The 22,344-nt window shown below is 36.0% G+C and overlaps 1 protein-coding gene across 1 annotated transcript; it reads left to right on the forward strand.

Moving 5' to 3' along the window:
- Window positions 1-470: 470 nt before the first annotated feature.
- Window positions 471-14,363, forward strand: LOC126782904 (beta-galactosidase-like). Its single transcript, XM_050508258.1, has 18 exons — window positions 471-720; window positions 832-927; window positions 1,025-1,137; window positions 1,232-1,298; window positions 1,384-1,476; window positions 1,845-1,988; window positions 4,046-4,134; window positions 4,257-4,362; window positions 4,449-4,536; window positions 4,666-4,784; window positions 4,907-5,068; window positions 5,209-5,378; window positions 5,461-5,570; window positions 5,670-5,779; window positions 7,688-7,798; window positions 7,913-8,229; window positions 8,298-8,430; window positions 14,354-14,363. The coding sequence occupies exons 1-17, from the start codon at window positions 544-546 to the stop codon at window positions 8,401-8,403; spliced, it is 2,178 nt and encodes a 725-aa protein (XP_050364215.1). The 5' UTR covers window positions 471-543; the 3' UTR covers window positions 8,404-8,430; window positions 14,354-14,363.
- Window positions 14,364-22,344: the final 7,981 nt, after the last annotated feature.

Raw genomic sequence — 22,344 nt, forward strand, 5'->3', positions numbered from 1 at the left:
TAATGTACACTTTGACATATATATATATATCTAAAATTCTAAATACTTTCAAATTTATAAAATAATTTTTTAAATAAATAAATATATATATATATATTAAAAATAATATTTAATTAACGTGTCCACCACGTGTCCGTGTCCAAAAAAATTTCTATATGCCGTGTCTACGTATCGAATCGTGTTTAATACGGACACTCGTATCCGTGTCCGTGCTACTTAAATAGTGACATTCCTAGACTCTCTATAAAGCAGTTGCGAGGGCGACCCCTACTCTCATCTCAGCAACTAAACTCAACCAAACCAAACTCTCTCAAATTTCTCCACCCCATCAATTCCACACCAGTTCAACTCTGCCACTCCTCTCTCTTTTTTTTTATATCAAAACTTCAAAAGCATCAATAGGAAAAGCGTGTGTTCGAATTCCGAACCCAAATCCCCGTATATACAATATTCAAGTCCCAAACAACTGAGAAAATACAAATTCAAAGTTCATTGCTTTGGGACAGGCTTTCCTGAATCTCCCCATTAGATTTTTCTCAACCAATGTGGAACTCTAACATGTTGAGGGTCAAGACCAACATGTTCTTCTTACTGTTTCTGTTTTCATGCCTGTCTTCTGCTTTAGCCACTGTTGGTTATGATCACAGAGCTGTTGTAATCAATGGAAAAAGAAGGATTCTTATGTCTGGGTCTATTCACTACCCCAGAAGCACACCTGAGGTACCATACTGCCAATGCAGTTCATATATAAATTGGGTTTTCAAAGCATTTCAAATTCCTCTCAGTTTCTTTGTATAAAGCTTAAATTTTTGATGTCCTGGGGTTGTGCAGATGTGGCCGGATTTGATGCAGAAGGCCAAAGATGGAGGCTTGGATGTAATACAGACCTATGTGTTCTGGAACGGGCATGAACCAAGCCCAGGAAAAGTAATATTCAAAAGCATTTTAATTTTTCTACCTTCTCCAGCAAAATATCTATGCTTTTATACTCACTGCTAGCTTTATTTGCTTTCAACATTATCAGTATTATTTTGAGGATAGATATGATCTGGTCAAGTTCATCAAGCTGGCACAGCAGCATGGCCTATATGTTCATCTCCGGATTGGTCCTTATATCTGTGCTGAATGGAATTTTGGGTAAAAATATTAAGATACTTCTCAAAAATCATGTCTTTGTTTTGTAAATATGGCCATATTCATGATCCTGTTTTTTGCTCTGTTTCTGAAACAGAGGATTCCCTGTTTGGCTGAAATATGTTCCCGGAATTGCTTTCAGAACAGACAATCGTCCTTTCATGGTTTGACACTGAGAATCTTTCATCAGATTTTACTGTATTGAAAAGAAGAATTAGCTAACTTTTAGTTTTGATAACTATTTTCCAGGCAGCAATGGAAAAGTTTACGCAGAAAATTGTTTATATGATGAAAGCAGAAAGGTTGTTCCAATCACAGGGAGGTCCTATAATACTGTCACAGGTGAGAAATCTTGCTTAGTTTGGTCTTTGCCATGTTTATACCTATGTAGCACCGACACTCCTACACCGCCCGACACGGTGTCTAATACATCACGTGGCGTGTTAATAATATTGATTTTTCCGACAATTTAACCAACACGCTACGCCACAATTCCGACACGGAACATTATTATTATAAATAAAAATAAATAAGTAACCCAAGTTTTGTTTCAATTTCATCAATAAGTTTCTAAAATTGGGTCAATTTCTCTAATTTTGAAGTGTTTCATTTCCCTTTTGTTTTTTTTCTGCTGAGGAAATATTGGCATTACCAGTCAATAGAGAAAGTTACTAAAATTGTATTTGCTTTCTTCAACTTGGTTTTGACAGATGGAAAATGAATTTGGACCGGTAGAGTGGGAAATTGGTGCACCTGGTAAATCTTATATTCAGTGGGCAGCTAAAATGGCTGTGGGTCTCAACACTGGGGTTCCATGGGTTATGTGTAAGCAAGAAGATGCCCCTGATCCAATCGTAAGCTATTTCTGCACGTTCTTTTTGAAGTTTGCAAGTCATTTTCTCACAAGACCTGTATATCTGTCTTTCCTTTATTGTGGCCCTATTTTCTTGTTGGAGTGTCTTAAAAAGCATATAATGAACTTGACGGTGCTTGTCAACAGCTTGGTTTAGATGTCGAACTCCCCTCACTAGTTTGGTTTGCTATTGCTTTAGTATCCTCAAAACATTTCATCGAACATATTTTTTCAGATTATCTTTAGAGACTTTAGAAAGTTTATTTGTAATGAATTGGTTTAAATATCGAACTCCCCACTTAATTTGAAGGCTTTATCGAGATATTTCATTGGACATATTTTATGTTTAGAGAGGCTCATCATTTTTTTTAGAAAATTACATCCAAGTATAAGACAAGATAAAAGAACAAAAAACCTACCATATATATATTTTTTTAACAAATAAAGACATCAACCCAATCCCAAAATTGAATGGTCCTAAAACTGATTAAATAAATAACGTAAAAAATATCTAAAATACCACTAATTTCATATAATTATCATGCTATCACACAAACGATGAACAAATTTCACTCTCCTCATTTCTAATTAATTTATGGCAAATTCAAATTTTTCGGTCAAACCGTCGACCATTTAAAGAAGTTTCATATTACAAAGTTGTTCAGTACCTCATGGGCTTTCATTTGAGTATAGTGAAGCATATATTTTGAGGGACTTTGAAAATTTTAAATTTTGACCACTACAAACAATAGTAGCAATACCTAAATATCCGTAGTAGCAACTTCGTAATTGAGTAGTAGTAGGTTGCAGTTAGTAGTAGCATGTTTAAGGTTAGCAGTAGTAGCAATGCTTAAATTCAATATAGCACAATAACATGATTGGAAAAGTACAATTGTAGTAGCAACTAAATATTCAGCGAGTATAGTAGCAGTTAATTCCAGCAATATAGTAGCAACTAGCAACCAAATTCCAATGAGTACAGTGGTAGCTAAATTCCAACAACGTAGTACAGTAGCATCTAAATTACAGTTAGTATAGTAGCAGCTAAATTCCAACTATGCAATAATAGCTAAATTCCTATAATGTAGTAGCAGCTAAATTCCAGCGAGTACAGTAACAGCTAAATTCCAACAATATAATAAAGTAGCATCTAAATTCAAGATATGCACTAGCAGCTAAATTCCAACAATGTAGTAAAGTAGCATCTAAATTCCAGATATGCAGTAGCATCTAAATTCCAATAAAGTAGTAGTAGCTAAATTTCATCTAGTGTAGTAGAAGCGTTGAGAAATAATTTGATTAAAAAATGATAATAAATATTAGTCATTTGTAAAGGTTCAAATTATTAATGGTCTTATTGATACATGGCTGCAAAAGAACAATTTGTCCTTATAAGCCATGTCTTTATTTGTGTTTTTGATACTTTTGTTTATTAAGAAAGGTTAATTTGATAATTAAACTTAAGACACATGGCAGCAAAAGGATAAATTGTCCTTATTTTCTACATATGTCCTTGTTAGTATAAGGACAACTTAAGATAATCTATTTGTAATTAGTATCGTAATATAGGACTTATGTGTCATTTCCTATTGTTTTTAAAGCTGGACACTTTGAATCTCCATTTATTTGGTTTGTCATAGTCAACAACTGAATCTGTACTGTCCAATTGACTATGGTAGATGAAAACAAATTTGCCGACCGCTTTTTTTTACCACCCTCATACCTACCCACTTAGATGAAATTCATGTATTCTAGATTAACTATGGTATAATCATAGTTATCTATATAAATTAATAACACATGATAAAAATAAATGATTAATTAATTTAAGAAATTTAAGAATTAACTGTGGTATAATTATAATAAGTAAAAAAAATACGTGACTTTTATCTAAGTGAATGGACATATAAGAGGTTGTGGGAAAATTTGTTTTCCCAATTATTTATTGCATTATATATAAACAATAAACAAAAGCTTGAAGATTGTACCCCTACAGAAAGGAAGACTCAAGGTATCCCTATCCTTATCTCTGACAACTTGCCATCTATTATGTGGCAGATCGATACTTGCAATGGCTTCTACTGTGAAAACTTCACTCCAAACAAGAACTATAAGCCCAAAATGTGGACAGAAATCTGGACTGGCTGGTAAGTTTCAGATGTTGCTTCTTCTTGACAGAAATCTAGAATTGATATATGTGGTCTGGGTGGTATTTCTTGTATTGTTCTTCAAATCTCTTTAGTGCTGACTCTTTGTGTGAACTTTACAGGTATACAGAATTTGGTGGGGCAGTCCCTACTAGACCTGCACAGGACTTGGCATTTTCAGTTGCAAGTTTTATACAAAATGGCGGTTCTTTTTCCAACTACTACATGGTACTTAATTCTCCTTCAATCTTTGCAGGCTGATGTCGGTAAATGTATCTGAATTTTAACGGTATTCTACCCTAATTTTGATACAGTACCATGGAGGAACGAATTTTGGCCGAACTGCTGGCGGTCCCTTCATTGCTACTAGCTATGATTATGATGCACCTCTAGACGAATATGGTATGCAAATGGATTAGTATCTCGCCTAGGTTCTTGTTATGTTTGGTTCATAATTTTTTACTTGCACTATTACGTCTCCTAGCGCAGGAAGTCTGTTACTTAACATATTCTTTTGCCTATTTATTCCAGGACTACCAAGGGAACCAAAATATAGCCATTTGAAATATATGCACAAAGCCATCAAGTTAGCTGAGCCAGCTTTAGTTGCTACTGATGCTGCAGTGTCAAAACTTGGAAATAATCAAGAGGTAGGTTCTATAAGAAAATATGCACAAAACCATAATAGAATCACTTTGCCATAGGCCCTATTAAACTACGCTTCTGTGAATTGATTACTGTGAGTCTCATAGTGGTGGCTAAATACCTGTAGGCCCATGTATACCAGTCGAGATCAGGTTGTGCCGCATTCCTTGCAAATTATGACACAAAGTACTCTGTGAAAGTGACATTCTGGAATAAGCAATATAACCTGCCACCTTGGTCCATAAGCATTCTTCCCGATTGCAAAACTGAAGTATTCAACACTGCAAGGGTGAGGAGATATGTAGAACTACTCCTTTTCACAGTCTATTAAATCCATAATTTTGATCTTACCTTGAAAGTTTCTAGTCCTTACATGGTATATTTTGTTGGACATTCCTATTATCATTGACAGAGATATTTTATCTACAGGTTGGCCAGAGCCCGCCAACAAAGATGACACAAGTAGCTCACCTATCTTGGCAAGCCTACATTGAAGATGTTGCCACTTCTACTGATGACAGTGCATTTACATCTGTTGGACTTCGTGAGCAAATAAGTGTCACCTGGGACTCCACAGACTACTTGTGGTACATGACAGAGTAAGTACTTTACAATGATTTCTAGTCTTTCTTCATGTTATTTGCTTTTTCCTAGTTACTTATTAAAATTTCTGTTCCTCAGTATCACAATAGGTCCAAATGAACAATTTTTAAGAACTGGAACGTACCCCACTCTCAAAGTCGATTCGGCCGGGCACGCCTTGCATGTTTTCATCAATGGTCAACTATCAGGTTAGTGAAGTTTGAAAAGAGGTTCTGATAATGGAACACTGGAGCACTTCTACGAATTAGCTTAAGAATAATAATTCATGTACCTTTACTTTTCTGCAGGATCTGCTTATGGATCATTGGCCTCCCCCAAGTTAGAATTTAATAAGGGTGTGACGCTGAGAGCTGGCATTAACAAGCTTGCATTACTTAGCTCTTCTGTTGGTCTGCCGGTTAGTTCCCTCAATCCTCTATCGTGAGTGTGGTTTTTATTAACTCTACATATAGAAGTGATAGAGCGTTCTAAGATGTCTATAATAAATCCTGTAAAATGTCATCGTTACTATATAATAAGCATGGATCGTTCAGTCCAGAGAATTAAAAGAAACTCTAAACTTTTAGTATTAACAAATAATAGGGGGTTTGAGATTGATTATTAACTACTAAAATAAAACCTAAATTACTATTTACATAATCGACTTCTCTTTACCAAACTAAACCAAATTCACAAATGCACCACATAATTACAAGTTTGGTTATATCATGCATTCTAATTCATCTGATTACATACTTTTAGACACCAATACATTTAAAACTTTAAGGGAACATCTAATCATGCAAGATTTCTATTGACGTTTAGGTTAACTTAGGGCCTCACCTAAATTGCATGCAATCAAGTTTAACAACACTTAGGGTAGAAATCAAACAAGATTATATTTAAGCATCAAAACTTTGTTGGAGACATGTTTCACAGTGATGTCACTCACCATGGGGTACATGTAAATTTCCAGAATTTCTCACTTTAATTAACACAAACCAAACCTACTTAGGGCATGATTCGATTTGTGTCAATATGGATGATGAAGATAGTACTGAAATACAATCTTAGGGATTGCATTTAAGCACTAAATTTGTATGCACATATCTGAAAATTATCTAAGAGCAAGTAAAAGAAGAGTAGAACACAACAATAGAAATACAAACTTCAATAATTATAAGAACATAGATTCGGCATAGTCTCAAAAACATATCAAATACAATTTGAAAATTTTGAAACAAATACAAAACCAATACTTTCACATAAATAACAAACTACAATCTTCATAGACAAAGAATTGTAGATTGACACAAATAAACAAAGTTGCGAGAATCATACGTTGTAGGAACCTTAGAGGTACAGCTGCAATATGTAAAACTCGGTGGAGATGATAATGGTTTTGGGATGGACGGCTTGGCTGATTTGTGAGGAAAGTTTATGGTGGTGTTTTGGTAGAGTTTCAACTCTTGAATGCTAAGGAGAAGTGATGATTTTTCTTTGTGAATAATGTGTTATTTATAGAAGAGTTTTGACTCCTTGAATATTATAGTTTTGACTTTTTCTTCTCAATTTCTTTCACTTAATTTTGTCATTGGTGGGTGCAATCTCATTTGATAAATTCTTTCTTTTTCTCCTATTTAGATGTCTCATTCTTTCTCTTTTACATTATCTCTTTTTATTCTATTCCTTTTTCTTTCACTTATTTTTGTCATTGGTGGGTGCAATCCCCTTTGATAAATTCATTCTTTTTCTCCTTTTTAGGTGTCTCATTCTTTTTTTATTTTCCATCTTTGCTTGACTTTTCCTCTATTTTTTTCATTCATTGAACAATTTGAAAATAATAAAAGACAAGATAATTCATATAAAAAGATCAAGTAAGTTACTAAAATATGAGAGTAAGATTAGGAAAGTTACGGAATAAAAGTTTAAGTTCAAGTAAAATTTTCCCAAATGGTATGTATCCTAGTCTAAAAATAATTCTTAATGCAAGAAGGATTCTCAATATATCACAAATGTTATAGAAATGCCGATTAATGACGGCTCCTAACTTAACTAGGTTTCCTAGTTACACAAGGAATCTTACTTTAAATAAGACTGTCGTCAATTTCTGTGTTTTCAACCTGTTTTAACACCAAAATGTAACCAACGCCACCATAGATTCCTAACTCGACTAAATGACTCAATACTACAACAATAAGAGCTAAGCAAAGTACATCTGGAGATAAAAACATGTTAAGAACGTCACACAAAGTGTTCTTATCAAGAAGCTGATAAATATATATATATATATATATATATATATATATATGTGTGTGTAAAACAGAGTGCTGGTCTGCACTTCGAGAAATGGAATGCTGGAGTTCTCGGGCCAGTCACATTGTCAGGAATGAATTCAGGAACATGGGATATGTCACGGTGGCGATGGACCTACAAGGTAAGTTGTGCTTTCTTCTTTTTATCTGTTTCACTTTCTTCACCGGGAATACTTCCTTTTTAAAACCCCGTTAGCGAAAATAGACGCTGAGACTTCTTAACTTTTGTTGAGCAGATTGGTATGAGAGGTGAAGATATGAGCCTCCATTCTATTAGAGGAAGTTCTTCTGTTGAATGGGGACAAGGATCACTATCGGCTCAAAATCGACCCCTTACATGGTACAAGGCTATTTTAAATGCACCACCAGGAGATGCACCATTAGCTTTAGATATGAGTAGCATGGGAAAGGGTCAAATGTGGATTAATGGTCTGAGCGTCGGACGCCATTGGCCGGCATATATATCACACGGGAGTTGTGGTGCTTGTTATTATGCTGGAACTTATACTGAAAACAAATGCCGAACAAATTGTGGCCAGCCCTCTCAGAGATGGTATAAGTAAAGTTCATCTTCTTTGTTTCTATACCTTTGTTTGATGATGATAGAACTATTCTTTTCAGGTACCATGTTCCCCGCTCATGGTTGAAGCCAAGTGGGAATTTATTGGTTGTGTTTGAAGAATGGGGTGGTGATCCGTCGAAGATTGCTTTGGTAGCAAGAAGTTGAGTTTGTGAAGTTTCTGTAGGAGATCCTTGAAGATTGCAACAATAATGAAGTCTCATATTAATTACGGCTTCAATACATATATAGGCCTTTACAACCATAGCCAATTGTAAATAGTGAAAATGTTTGCTTATATACATAGGTATTGTATACTAGGTCTACATGCAAAGTATGTATTCCTAAGATATGCGCAAGCATTTTCTGTATCTGTATAGAAGTGTAGAAGAGCAAAGCAAGTTCTTTTTGCTTGTAAGAATAAATTGAGAAATTAAGAGTATAGCTACATACACCAATTGTCACGATCCCGAAATTTTAAGTATGAAACTCAAAAATCGAAGCCATGAAAATTCAAAAACAATCTCAATAATTCGAAATCATCTTATTGTTGGAAAAAATGGTTGGAAAAACCATTTAAAACCAAATTTTAATTGATTAATTAAATTAAGTTAAACTTATAATTAATCAAAGATGAACATAGATTTGAGTTCTCCATAATGAGGGCTACAAGATCATATGTTTGTTTGTGTAATTTGGTTTGTGGGTGAATAAGAAATTGTCACTCAAAGATGGCTACTTAGAATGAGCGAAATGTATTTGTCCCACATTGGAAAAGAGAAGTGTTGAAAAGACTTTATATAGAATCCATTGTGTATGGATTGTAAAGTGTGTAAGCCCCTTTATACCCTCTCGCGCACACGCAGGGGGGGTGCAAATCCTAGGTCGCAAGGGAAACCCGTGCGACCTGCGGACACGAATGCAACACCGAATTGAGGGTCGGAACGCAGATTCTTTTTGCATTATATGTAACTCATATATGTTATGATCTTTTGATTTCTATAACCGCCATCTTATTTATTGCTGATTGCAAATCCTCACACTATAAATAGCCACCATCCTTTCATTGTAAAATCATCCCATTCGAAAACACATTTCTCTCCCACTCTCAAAGTTCTTAGTTCTTCTCTGGTAATAGATAGAGGTACCTTTCGAGTTCGTTGAGGGTTCTAGTTAGTAGTGCAACTTTCTAGAATTGTTTAGTCGTTATATCCTGGGAGACAAGCGCCAAGCATCCTTGCACCGGTAGAGGAGGCGTAAACGTCTTAAGGACAGTGTGGTATCACACACGTTTCGACTTGTTCTTCCATCACAAATCGTTCGGTATTTTTGTTGAATTTATTTTCGTGTTCTTCATTTCTGATTTATATTTATTTATAATTCAGCTTATTAAATTATATATGCAATATATCATTGATTTTTACAACACTTATCGTCACAGCGTATCATTACTGAGTTCATAATACAACTCAGTCAAATGGATTATTACAAAACCAATTTAAAATTCAAGCATTATTTCAAATGGAAATGTATAATCCTCACAATCCTCACCACAAGATAAAATAAAACAACTTCGAAGTCTTTAGAGTTGTCTGTCGATTCTGCTAATCCACACCTGCAGAACTATCCCCTACACCATCGAATAGGTGCACCGGGATTGTAAACACAAACCCGGTAAACTTTGCAGCTCGTATGAGTAAAACAACATTATAGCCCGTATATAAACACAAAAGAGAAGATCACGAAATCATTTAATTATAAATGTACTCATGAGTCATTGGACGGCCCATCTGGTTGTCCAAGAATATCTGAAAATATAAGTGCTCATGAGAAATCGGGCAACCCATCTATTTACCCAAGCACATTCATAATACGGGTACTCATCTGTTACCCCTCATGTAGTACGCCGCTAGATATTGGGCAACCACTTGCTACCCAATATCAAAAAAATATGGGTACTCATAAGCCGGTAACCCATTTGTTACATGTCATGCTAGTACACCGGCAGACAGACTAGAGCTCTAACTGTATTGTAACTGTCGTCCGGCCAAGGTTAGGTTCCGACAAGCCAACACGTCCGAAGACAACAAAAACGTTTTAACATAACTCAAGTTAAAACCACGTACAAAACAATCATTACATGTTATTGTACAAATCAAAGTAACATGCTCAAACAAATAAATATCAACGCTATAAATGAACTTATTTGCAAACGGAAATTATGACAGTATATAATATAGCAAACCATATATATGTACTTATTTTACTAATTATACACATACACAACCCACTATATCATATACATATCATAGTTCATTCTTTTTAATTAAGTGTAACTATGAATCTCCGCTAATGGTAGATTCGCCACTGGGATTTTACTCACCTTATATTCCTGAGTGAAATTTCCAAAATTCCGCAAGCGACTCCTTTACTTGCTGTGTCGATCACCTAGAATAGATAAGAAGTGAATTTAGAAGCGTTACGTAAAACCTCAAATACCGAAACAGTAATAATGTTTTGCAATTTCCGATTTTTACGAAATTACTGTTAACGTAATTACTATTCACATATTACTATTCAAATACGTACTATCCATGTATTGCTTTTCATATATGTACTGTTTACATATTACTTTTCATATACGTACTGTTTACGTATTCATGTACACTAATGTACTATTCATAGTAAATACTATCAGTAAATACAAATCACTGATTTACCTTTCAGAAATTATTTTTATAATTACTATACGTAAAATAATTTTACATTCACCGTATGTAACATATTCCCCCTCCTCCTCTGATTCATCACAATTCCTCCACAAAATCCTCCCAAACAACACACAATCACTCTTATCAATCATCCAAATGCATTAAAATACCTATTTGAAGCCGTAGGACAGCCGGGAAACACCGGAGGAGCTTGAGATGCCGGCGGGGTCGATTTCGCGAGGGATGAGACCGGCGGCATGATTCCGCTCCAATCTTGCTTGCAGATGGCTTCGGCGGTGAGGATCGGCAAGGGTGGTGTGGTCTCCATGCCCTGGTTTCCGGCGACGTGCTTGAACGGCGGAGGAAGTCACAGAGCTTCCGGTTGTTACGCGAGAGCTCACGGCGGCGATGGGAGACGTGTCGAGCTCAGGGTCTGATGCGGAGAGCCGTGCGAAGCTCTTGAGGCCGGCGGTGAGAGTCACGGTGGTCCGTCTGGTGAGATCGCCGGCGATGTTTTCTGAGGGAGAGAGAGAGAGAGAGAGAGAGAGAGAGAAAAAAAAGAGAGAAAGGAGGCGGGTGAGGGGTTTCAGAAAATGAAAACCCTAATCCCTAAAATTCCCTTTTTATACCCTCTTCCAAAATCGGAAACTAACTTCCGTCGTTAATAACTCTCACGTACGACGTCCGATTAGAACGTGTGATATGTCCACGAAATCGTATCGACGAGCTCTACAACATTCGTGAAGGGAGTTTTCGGAAACAAAGGACAGATTAAAAGTCGATTCTCGCATCACGGAAATGTGACGTTTTTCCGATTTAAATTTCCGAAGGCGGTTCCGTTTCGATTTGACATAGTCATGAAGCGAAAAATACACGATTTAATGACTTAACAAGTTTTAAAAATATCACCGAATCCTTACAAATTGACTCCGAAAAATCGAGTTATTACACCAATTGATGTGGCATCTTACGTGGAACAATCATGCATCACCTTCAATTTAATGATTCTATATATGAATTTTATTTTCAAATTACCCTAAAAATAACAGTAAATAGTAAAGTATATTTTCTATCTAATTAAGAGACTTTACGACAAGCAAAAAGAGGGATAACGGGGAAGGAAAAGGAGAAATATTTCATAATCTAGACGTGATTGAAAGAAAATATGGCATAGAACTCGAACTAGAATAATATATTAATGGTTTGTCAAAACATGATTTCATTGAACAGTTAGTAATATCACATTGATTGGAAACGATTAAGCATTGGATTATCAAATTTTGCGAGTACATCAAAAAATAGATGATTTTGAACAACTTTCTTGAAGAAATAATGACAAACCGAAAATCATAAGTTTCAGTTATTAAGCCTCAAAGTTGGATGATGGAAACAAGTCTTCAAAAACATTTCTTGCAGTTATCTCTCAATTGGTTGAAAGCACCATCTTTTGAAGAGTTTTGATTAAGTTTTCTTAGAAATTCAACGCTATTCATACTCAGAAATCCACAAAATATCAAAACATTTTTCTTTTTTTACGATAAAAAAAACATTTTTCCTTTTTAATTACATATTATTTATTTTAGTTTTCAAAAAGAATTTATATGAAAGACATGTTGGAAATTATTAGGATTTCTACAAAGATGTGAACACATGACTCATCATTTGGTATACAATTTTTGTATAATATTTTGGGGTTGAATCAAACGTCAACTCTTTTGTATTTCAGCAAGTAAAACCAAAATAACACATTTGAAGACCGACAAAAAGAGTTATCTCTTCTAACTCAAATAACTAGCTATTCCTAAACAAAACTAGCTACAACTAGCTATACATAGGTAAAACTAGCCAACCAAGCCAAGATTTACCTACTTTTTCATGGCCATGAAACATAAAACTAATAGAATACATATGATATAGAAAATCTGAATAAATTTTAACAACCACACCATTGTATAACTGCGATGCGACTCAAGTTAAACTAGAGAATGGACCATAAAAACCTAATATAACCAAGCCCACACTAGAACAACGCCATTCATAGTAGACCCACAAGCCCAAACCCAACGGGCCCAAAACCAAAATCTCACGAGCCCAAAGAGAAGGCTCGTCACAGTAGCAACCCAAATCAGAACCCAAAAGCCCAAAAGAGACTTGATGAGTCCACCAATCCCAACTTCGCTAGATCAGCTCCATTAATGCGGGAAGATACAATCCCGTCGCCGTCGTAACAGCCTCCACTTTGAATTGGCTACCAACTACCAGATTAGTGAACCCAACACCGGGTCCCGGCATCGTAGTTGTTGTGGTGCTATCCTCCTTCAAGCCAGGCCTCCACAGAGTTAAACCCTTCAAACCAATACCAGATCCGACATCACCGTCGCACCTCACCCCAACAAGATGCCAAGCTTTGGACCCGCCGCTAACGCTACTACTACTGCCGTCAAAATGAAAACTCAGAACCAGCAATGGTCCTCTTCCCCAAAGACTCCACTCATCCATGTTAATCTGATAAGGAATCGGCGATGCCATCACCAAATCTCCACCACCATCCGCAGGCACAACACCCCAGCAAGGATACACCCCGCCAATGAACCCGCCAATGGATACCCTCACCAATTCAAATTTTATTGCCCAGAAGCAATCGATTTGCCGAGCTACCGCCGAGAGGTTGTGTTCGTAGGGTTTCTGAGAGAGAGAGAGAGAGAGCACGAGAGCATTTTTCAAATTATTTGGGGGTCATTATAATAGAGCCTACTTTTGAATACCATTTAAGATTCTATTTTTTTCCTCTTTTAGCTTAATGACCCATCATGGCTTCATATCATCGTCTCAGAGAGAGAGTTCAGTAACTTGATATTCCTTGCAAGTTACAAGTATTAGTACAGCAGAGAAACAAATTAGCGTATTCTTTTGAACAGATAATTTTGTGACTCAAGACATGATCGAATGTCATGTTCCACATCTTTATAGACCTTTAATACTTCTTGTCCTTGATGTCTCTACTGAGGCAGGAGCACGCAATTTCCCTCATCCATTCTAAGTTAGGATTTAGGCTCAAGTACTTGCTGTCCTGTATTCCCATGCTAGCCTCAAACAGTGAATCATACAAACATTATCAGTTTTACTCCATGGATCAAGTTCTCAACCCCTTGTACATGCCTCAGTCCACCCTTCTTACTTCCCTTGGCTCAATTGGCTGAAAACTGCACCCAACTTCATTGACACAGAGGAGGCAACCGCACAAAAACCAGCAGGATTCTCGATCGGTTACTTTTCGATCATTGTTTTTGCTTCATATCAATGCACATTGCACTACCCTGTGTATTGAAATGACAGACATATTTGCTGGGTTAAAACAGAAAGGGGCTCAATAATGTAACAGTCATTTCTTGGCACACTTCAAAATGGCATCTTTGATCAAATTAATTGAACTTGAAGCTCAAATCCCACTAAACCTATGATGCAATAGTGTAATTAACAGTTCAACTACCATGTTACATATGCCAATCTAGGCTGCCCTGTATTACATTGGGATATTGTTGATCTGTGTGGCAAATATAGAGCTACTGGAGTCTGGAGAGGGTGCTGATGAAATTGGTTTTGAAGCTACTGAGGTCATGACTCCTCCCCTTGCTAACAAAGTGAATCATGTTGATTTGGAAAGTATAACGTCCCTAATTTCTGAACAGTAAGATTTTAAATTTAAGGACGCTGACACTCTATATTAATCTCAATGTAATTAGAATTATAATACAACTGTTGAATAACGATTCTGAGTTCAAACAAATAACTCAGTTACAACTTGAATCCAAATTCACTCTTTACACTTAGTAACTACTGTTGTAGGATTCTACTCGAACCTCACTAAAACTAAAAAAACTAAAATCACAATAGCAAATTGCAGACAGCTGCTCGACTCTCCAACTGCAATTACGTAGTACCTGCAACACTACCCTTGCACCATTGGTTGATACACCGAAATTATAAACACAACCCGATCAACTTCACATCTGGTATGAATAAACTAAAATCAAATACTCCACAGTAAAAATCAACAACAATAACACTACGCCCACCAAACATACAACATTCTCTCCACCTCAACTCAAGGTCCTACTCACATCGCTAAACAAGAAAATAATTAATAAGTCTTGCAGGAAAGCATAATTCAGGAATTCACGTATTGTAAAAAATAAAGCACAGAAGAAAGATATGTGATTCATGCATAATAGCATAGTTCATAAATCACTTAAACATACAATAAAATACATGGATAAATAAATAAATAATAATCACCACATGAACATACAAACACCACTCGACACCACTAGCATCATTCTAGATGCTACTCAACAATCATTGAATCATTCATGAGTTGTTCAACTCATGCCCCCACAAATAGTAAACGCAAACACTATAAAACTAATCATAAGTTATTCAGCTTAGCCACCCTTGAAAAGTAGACACTACCTATCGCCACAAGGCCTCTTTTTTGACACAACAACAAACTACACAACACTACACTACACAACACCACACAACACCACGCAACACATCACGCCACCACACCACTGTCACAACACCACCACTACACAACCCACAACACTCACTCACACTAGAAAGAACATATAAGAAAACAAATAGTAGATCATGCATGAAAACGTAGTTCATGAATTCACGTCACAAGAAAAATGATAAGAAAAGTGTAATCTGTGTAATAAGTTTAGTTCATGAGATTACACAGCACACAAGAACAAGTAGTGATTCATGCAAAATAGCGTAGTTCAGGAAATCACTTAACATACAGACAAGTCAAAGAAATAAGAAACCACAATCCTCAATCATTAACCCTTTTAAAAACCAAACAATAAAATCATGTTTTACTTACCCATGGACCGTAGTCAATCAAATCTATATATTTTGAAAAAAAAACATATTTTAACATGATTTAGCTGGTTAATGGCCTTGAATTATGTCAACACCCTCACTATCACAAATAACAATTAATATAAATCAACACACACTTAACATGGTCCTCCCATTCAACAACCTTTCAAACTATTTTATTAAAATTCCAGTTTTACTTACCCATGGACATTTGACGATTAATTTCATGTGTTTTCAAAACAATTATATTTTTAGAACAATTTTAAAATTGGTGGATCAAGAACCAGGTTAACATGCACATCATCAATAACCAAAACGACACAACTCACCACATCACAGCACACAGAACTCACAACAATGTCAAAACATTCTCAAAACAAATCCATTTTCGCCCCTTAGGCCGCCACTAAGAAAAACACACACTTGTAAACATTTTGCCAACAAGGCCTCCACAAATGCACAAAATATTCTCATATTCATTTGCCAAAAAAGGCCGCCACTCAAGGCAAAACACATACTCACACTTCTCATATGCCAACACGGCCACCACTAAAGCAAACAACTCAAATCCAATCACATCACATCAATCATACCGGAATGTACATTTTATTCTCTTCCGGGCAAATAAAGCAACCAACATTTCAACCATACAATTATCCTCCTCAAACCTCCAATTTACTGAGAGGTACCTTTTATTCTCTCTCGGTCCCATCCACCACAATCAATATAATCCAACAAAATCGCACAATATATATTTGAAAAATATAACGTAACCATATATATTCAATGATAATATATGCATATCCCTTTACCATTTAGATTTACATATATATCACCAATATATTCACAATCTCAAAATAAGTAAAGGCAAATATTAAACTTAAATAACAAGCATAAGTAACTTTGTCACCACCAAAGGTGACGTTGAAAAATGTGAGGTTTATTCAACTTTTCGCTCCCGCTAGCAACTTTGCACTCTCAAGTGAGATTCACTCACTTGATTTCACTATCACCTAAATGACAAGAAAGAATCACTTAGTAACCAAACAAACCAAGTAATAAGCACTTCATAATTTTCGGCAAGAATGTTGAAATTACTAAGGTCACTCATGCCACACACTAGTGGCATCTACTCCAACCTCTTCACCCTCTTCTTCTCTTACTTCCCAAAACTAACCTTTCTAAAATGTCACAACTTAACTAAACAACTTCCCCATCCATTGCTTTCCAAAAGAACCCCTTCACTACCAAAAACACCAAAATAGTGGCCTAACTACTTTCATTACAACAAAATCTCTCACAAGAATTCCATCAAACACCTTTCGTGCATTCCCTTCAACCCTTCCACTTCTCACAACCAATACCCCAAAACTTACAACACCTCTTGACCTTCAAATAACTCACAATTACCACTAAGAACACTACCAAACAGCAATATAACATACCATCAAGGAAAACAAAATTAATAAGATTGAGCTCCTTAAGTCACTGCCCAAAATCAGCAGCAACCAACCAAGCCACTGGTGCACACAACCAGCAGCTTTACTAGTGCCTCAAGGCCTCTTCCCGTTGGCTACAGCTGCAGCAACACTCCCCAGGTAGCAGTAGTAGGGGCAGCAGCAGCTCGGACCAGCAGCTTTTCTGGAGAAGGAAAAGAAAAGCAACTCGGGAGGGAGAAGAAGAAGAAGAAGAAGAAGGAGAAAAGAGAGAAAAAGAGTCGGTTGGGGAAAAATATATATTTCCCCAAATAGTTATCCAATTGTCACCCCTCCTCTTCAATTATAAAAACTCTCTCATATGACCTCCGATTAAATCGTGTTACGTGTTTACGAACTTGTACTGACGAACTATACAACTTTTGTGAATGAACCTTTCTGGAAAGAGCGACAGATTTAAAGACGTAGAACAAGATTATAACCACTTTATTAATTCCATTAAACTCCGAGAATTACAAGAAATGAAAACGAATATTCTGGTTATTACAAAAAGTGATGACCAAATATTTGTAGATATTCACATAATTGAAGACGTTTCACCCAATCAAGAAGGTTCTAATAAAAATAAAAATGAAGTAGCACTCTTTTTCCAATGTACTACCTCAAAGAAATTAAAGAGTTACAACTAAAGATGGCTTCATCTTTTGAAGAACTCATCCGTGCAACAACAAAGAGTCTTGCCCCAAAAGATGTATTTCTTATGGCAATACTTGATCTCTCTAGAGAAGAACAAATAAAATATATGACTGTGCTTGGTTGTTAGACAACGACATACAATTTCTCATGTTGAAAGAAGTCCCACTAGAAATGAAAAGAGATATGGCGTTGATGTGTAATAACCCGAATTTTGAATTCACATTTCTTGTAATTTCACTAAAATTATTAAATGGTGATTCGAGTTAAATTGCATTCTATACCTACAATTTAGTTGTTGTTTGAAGTGGAATCGATTCCGAGAATCGAAAGCTTGAAAAAGGATCAAGTCTTCAAGGGATCAAGAGTTGACTTTTGACTCGTTATTTATCCCTAAAAACTTTTTTCACAAAAATCGTAGATCTCGTCGATACGAGTTCATAGACATGTGGCACGTGTAAATCAGAAGTCAAATGAAAATGTTATGAATCAAAAACGATGAAGCACATTTTTGGAAGTGGTAAAAATAACACTAGAAAAGACGGAACCCTTAAGCGAGAAAAATCAGTTTTTCAAAAAAGTAGCATTTTCTTTCTCTCTCTCTCTCTTCCTCCCTGATTCCCTCCCTCACCACAAACCTCTCTAGCGTCGTTTTCATCTGTCCAACCACCAATCTAGCCGCCACAAGTCTCATTCGACCCGTCTCTTTGTTCCCGTTCGATTGGACCACTGCTCTCACGCTGGCAACAACCGCACATGACGGTAGCATGCCCAAAAGTTCTTACAGCCGCCCTCGCGGCCGTGTCAGGTTTCTCCGGCGACACCGGAGTTTCAACCCTCTACCATTCGACCTTCCTCCTTACCTTGAAGGTGTTTCCGTTGACGTTGAATGGAGTTATAGGAAGCAGCCGCGGTTTTGAAGAGTGGTTTGTTGCGGCATTTCCGGCAACATTCTGGCCACTTCCGGTCGAGTTAGGCTCTGATGCAGGTATAAAATGCATATCTCCCTCATGATCTTCATGTTTACTGTTGATGGTGTGATGTTTTGTTGAGGTATAGGTATCGGTACGTGGGGCCCGCGCACAGCCACTTTGGGCGGCACGTCTGGTTTGGTTTGGAGTAATGGCTTACTCTATTGTGTCGTGCTCGTTGATACGAATATGTGCATATATAATTTGCATGTTTTAGGTTAACTCTTGAGTATATTAGTTGTTGTCGGAAATTTGGCTATTATCGGTTTGAATCATGAAGATTTGAGTTGGGCATTGGTGTAGTGTTGCTAAGGTGTTGGTTCTCTGGTGACCTTGATAGGTCAAGGAGGAAGATTGCCGCTTCGGCAATCTTTGGATTAGATCTAAGAGTGGAGTTGTAGGCTTAAGTAATGTGTTATTGTGTTGGTTAGTTGCTAAGTTTCAAACTGTCACTCAGGTTGAGGGAGTGAGAAGGTGAGTAAAAACTTATTTGATGCAAGTTCATATATGGATTTAAACGTAGTCCACATATCTTCAATTTATAAAATTTGTTCCTACAAATACGCTCTATTTTAAAATTCGATGAACTTGTTTGTTTGTCTACGATTCATGTGAAGTAAATCATTATTTTAAAGGAAAAATGATTTGAAGAACTTTTGTGATTATGGACATTAGGTAATGCATGTGATTATTTTTGGAGTAAGTGGGAGGTTATAGATATAATATAGTCATTTATATATGTATATTTAATGGTAATAATATTATACATATATACATGACTATGTTATATTGTGCAATGATCTTGTTCATGGTAGTGGAATTGGGGAATATGTGATGTTTGTGACCTTTGAAGGGTGAGTAAAAACTTTCATGAATTTTACTTCCTTGTCTTAAGGTAATGAGAAATTATTGGAGAAAATTTATTTTGTTTTAAATTCATATGAACTTGATCGTCAACAGTTCATAGGTAAGAAAATGATTTCCTTTATAAACAATTACTCTAATGATTTCTCATATGAAAGTGAATTATCAATGGTAAGATAACTTGATTTTTGGTATGCATATTATGAATATAAATTTGTATCTAATTATATTGTTGATGTGAGTACGGAATGGTTATAAGGACTTGATGTATATGTATGTTGAAGGTAATTGGTAAATGATTTGAGTTTACATTGTCAATAGTGAATTACGATTGGTATTGTGGATTTGATGATGTTGAGTTGGTTAGGTGACTTGGTTACTTGGTGAATGAGACCTATGTTGTGTGATGGTTACAAACTCTCCTGAGTAGCGTATGAGATCATTGATCCCTCCTTAGTGGCGAAGGGATCATCAGGCCTAAATATATTTAGGGTAATGACGTTGATCATTATGCCAAGAGTGAATTAGGAAGTGGGATAAATGTGTACCTCTTACTTGCCTAGAAAGATGTCTAATGATGCGTAGGTTAGTGGTGGTGTGAGTTTATTCTTAGATAAAAGTCTTTGTTTTTGTGAGTTAACCTGTTTAAATTTGTTTTACTTACACAAGATTTTAAAATTTACCGGATTTGTTTGTTTACAACCCGGTGCACCAATGTATAGTGTAGTGGTTGATCTTGCAGGTGAGGGACAACGAGGTTGAGGTACGGACAACATTTGAGATAGCTAGAACGTGAGGACCTTGACTTGGTAGTTTCATAGAATTGTAGCGAGTAAGAGTGAGTTATTCATTTCCATTTTGTTTCAAGTTATAAACAATTGACGATGTACATAACCTAAGTTGTTTGAGTTGCCTTTCAAATTCAATCTTGATTCTTGGTCTTTTGTAATAAATTTTAAAGTATTCTTGGTTTGAGTTACCGTTGTTCACACCTTAAATTTTAAATTTTATTATTTCATAATTTGGAGTGATGACATAATGTTTATTTCTGATGGACATGCATAGGATATCTTCTTCATATGATCAATATTAGCTACTTTTATGTTATTTATTTGTTTCAATTTTTTTTGGTTTTGATCTTTAAATTGGATTTTTTGTAGTTTATATTTGAAATTTATATATTTATCGTATAGAAATTTGGTTTAAATTGGGTTTCTTGTCACTTCAAGATAGAGTTTTAACATATTTTCTTGTTATTTTTAAAAGTTCTACGGTTAATCATCCAAACAAGTAAATTCATAATTACTGGAATTTTAATTCATAGAATCTTAATTATAATGATTTCAAGATATCTGTGGAAACTAAAAATAATTCATCCAAACATACTGTTAGGGAAATGAAAATATATTCCATTCATCCATTATAATCCCTCACTGTGCTGTGTGCTCTTTGGAGTTAAGGGTTTAAGAAATTCAGTCGAGTTTGATTTGCATTGGTATTTTCTCTTATCTTCGGGAAAGGAGTTTTATTCGGTATATAAGTCAAATCTGGGGTCTTTTCTTGTTATATAAATCCACTTTCAATTTGCTATTAAAGACTCGATTCGATCAGGATTCCACCAAATATACATGATCAATACCAAAAAAATCATGCAAGACTCTGAGAAAGGCAGAACGTAGAAACCCTAACACTCTCTTTCTTCAAAAAAAAGTACTGCCAATCAGTTTGAGTCCATATATATAGAGAGGTGTTATTGATAGTAACAACAAAATATTGACCTCGTTTAAAGTCTTCGTGCGTGTTCTTTACGATATTGATCGGACTTGATGGGGGAGGCAAAAGACTTCGAGCTTCAAATCAGCCAATTGGACGAGAAAATCAAATCTCTAATACATATGAAGAAAGAAGATCAGGTCCTTACGAGGCAGCGGGTGCAGCAGACAATTGATGATGCGAGGCAAGTCTTGAATGGTCTCAGAAAAGTGGTGACTGACTTCGAGGCTCTACTGACTGCGGCTGAGGACAAGGCGGGTGGATCTGCGGTGGAGGACGACGCCAGAAAGGAAGTGGCTGCAGCGGGAACTGAAGTGGAAGCTCAGGTTGTCCTATTGGAGAAAGCTCAGAACAAGTTGAACAACTTGGACATACCTTCTGACCTAGGGCAAAGTTAAGATAAGTATAGATATGAATCATATGATAAATTGATATTGGTAACTGGTTGAATATGGATGATGTAATTGATTAATCAACAACATTGGTGTTCAAGTTAGAAAGTTTTATGTGTTATATTGAGATTCATGGCATATTAAGATAGATGCATTGATATTTTCACACTCCATTAGTGTTTATTGGAAGTGGGCGCTTGAGGAATCAAGTGAGGAACAGAACTGATACAGTGGTACTAGGATCCAAAAGTCTATATATCTAGTTTAGGTGAATGGTTTCAACGCAATGCGCGCATGCATAAACAGAAATGGATTGTTCTCTCTTAGTGATCAAAAATCAATATTGGCACCAGACCATAGTTCAACCAAAAGGACTATATGG

Source organism: Argentina anserina, chromosome 2, assembly GCF_933775445.1.
Source record: "Argentina anserina chromosome 2, drPotAnse1.1, whole genome shotgun sequence".
Classification (NCBI taxonomy): domain Eukaryota; kingdom Viridiplantae; phylum Streptophyta; class Magnoliopsida; order Rosales; family Rosaceae; genus Argentina; species Argentina anserina.

Excerpts from the sequence above, each read along its gene's own strand:
- LOC126782904 (XM_050508258.1), top strand. The coding sequence starts at position 544 with ATGTGGAACTCTAACATGTTGAGGGTCAAGACCAACATGTTCTTCTTA. Across the intron at positions 1,138-1,231 it reads TGTGCTGAATGGAATTTTGG|AGGATTCCCTGTTTGGCTGA; the intron begins GTAAAAATATTA and ends TTTCTGAAACAG. Across the intron at positions 5,780-7,687 it reads GCTCTTCTGTTGGTCTGCCG|AGTGCTGGTCTGCACTTCGA; the intron begins GTTAGTTCCCTC and ends TGTGTAAAACAG.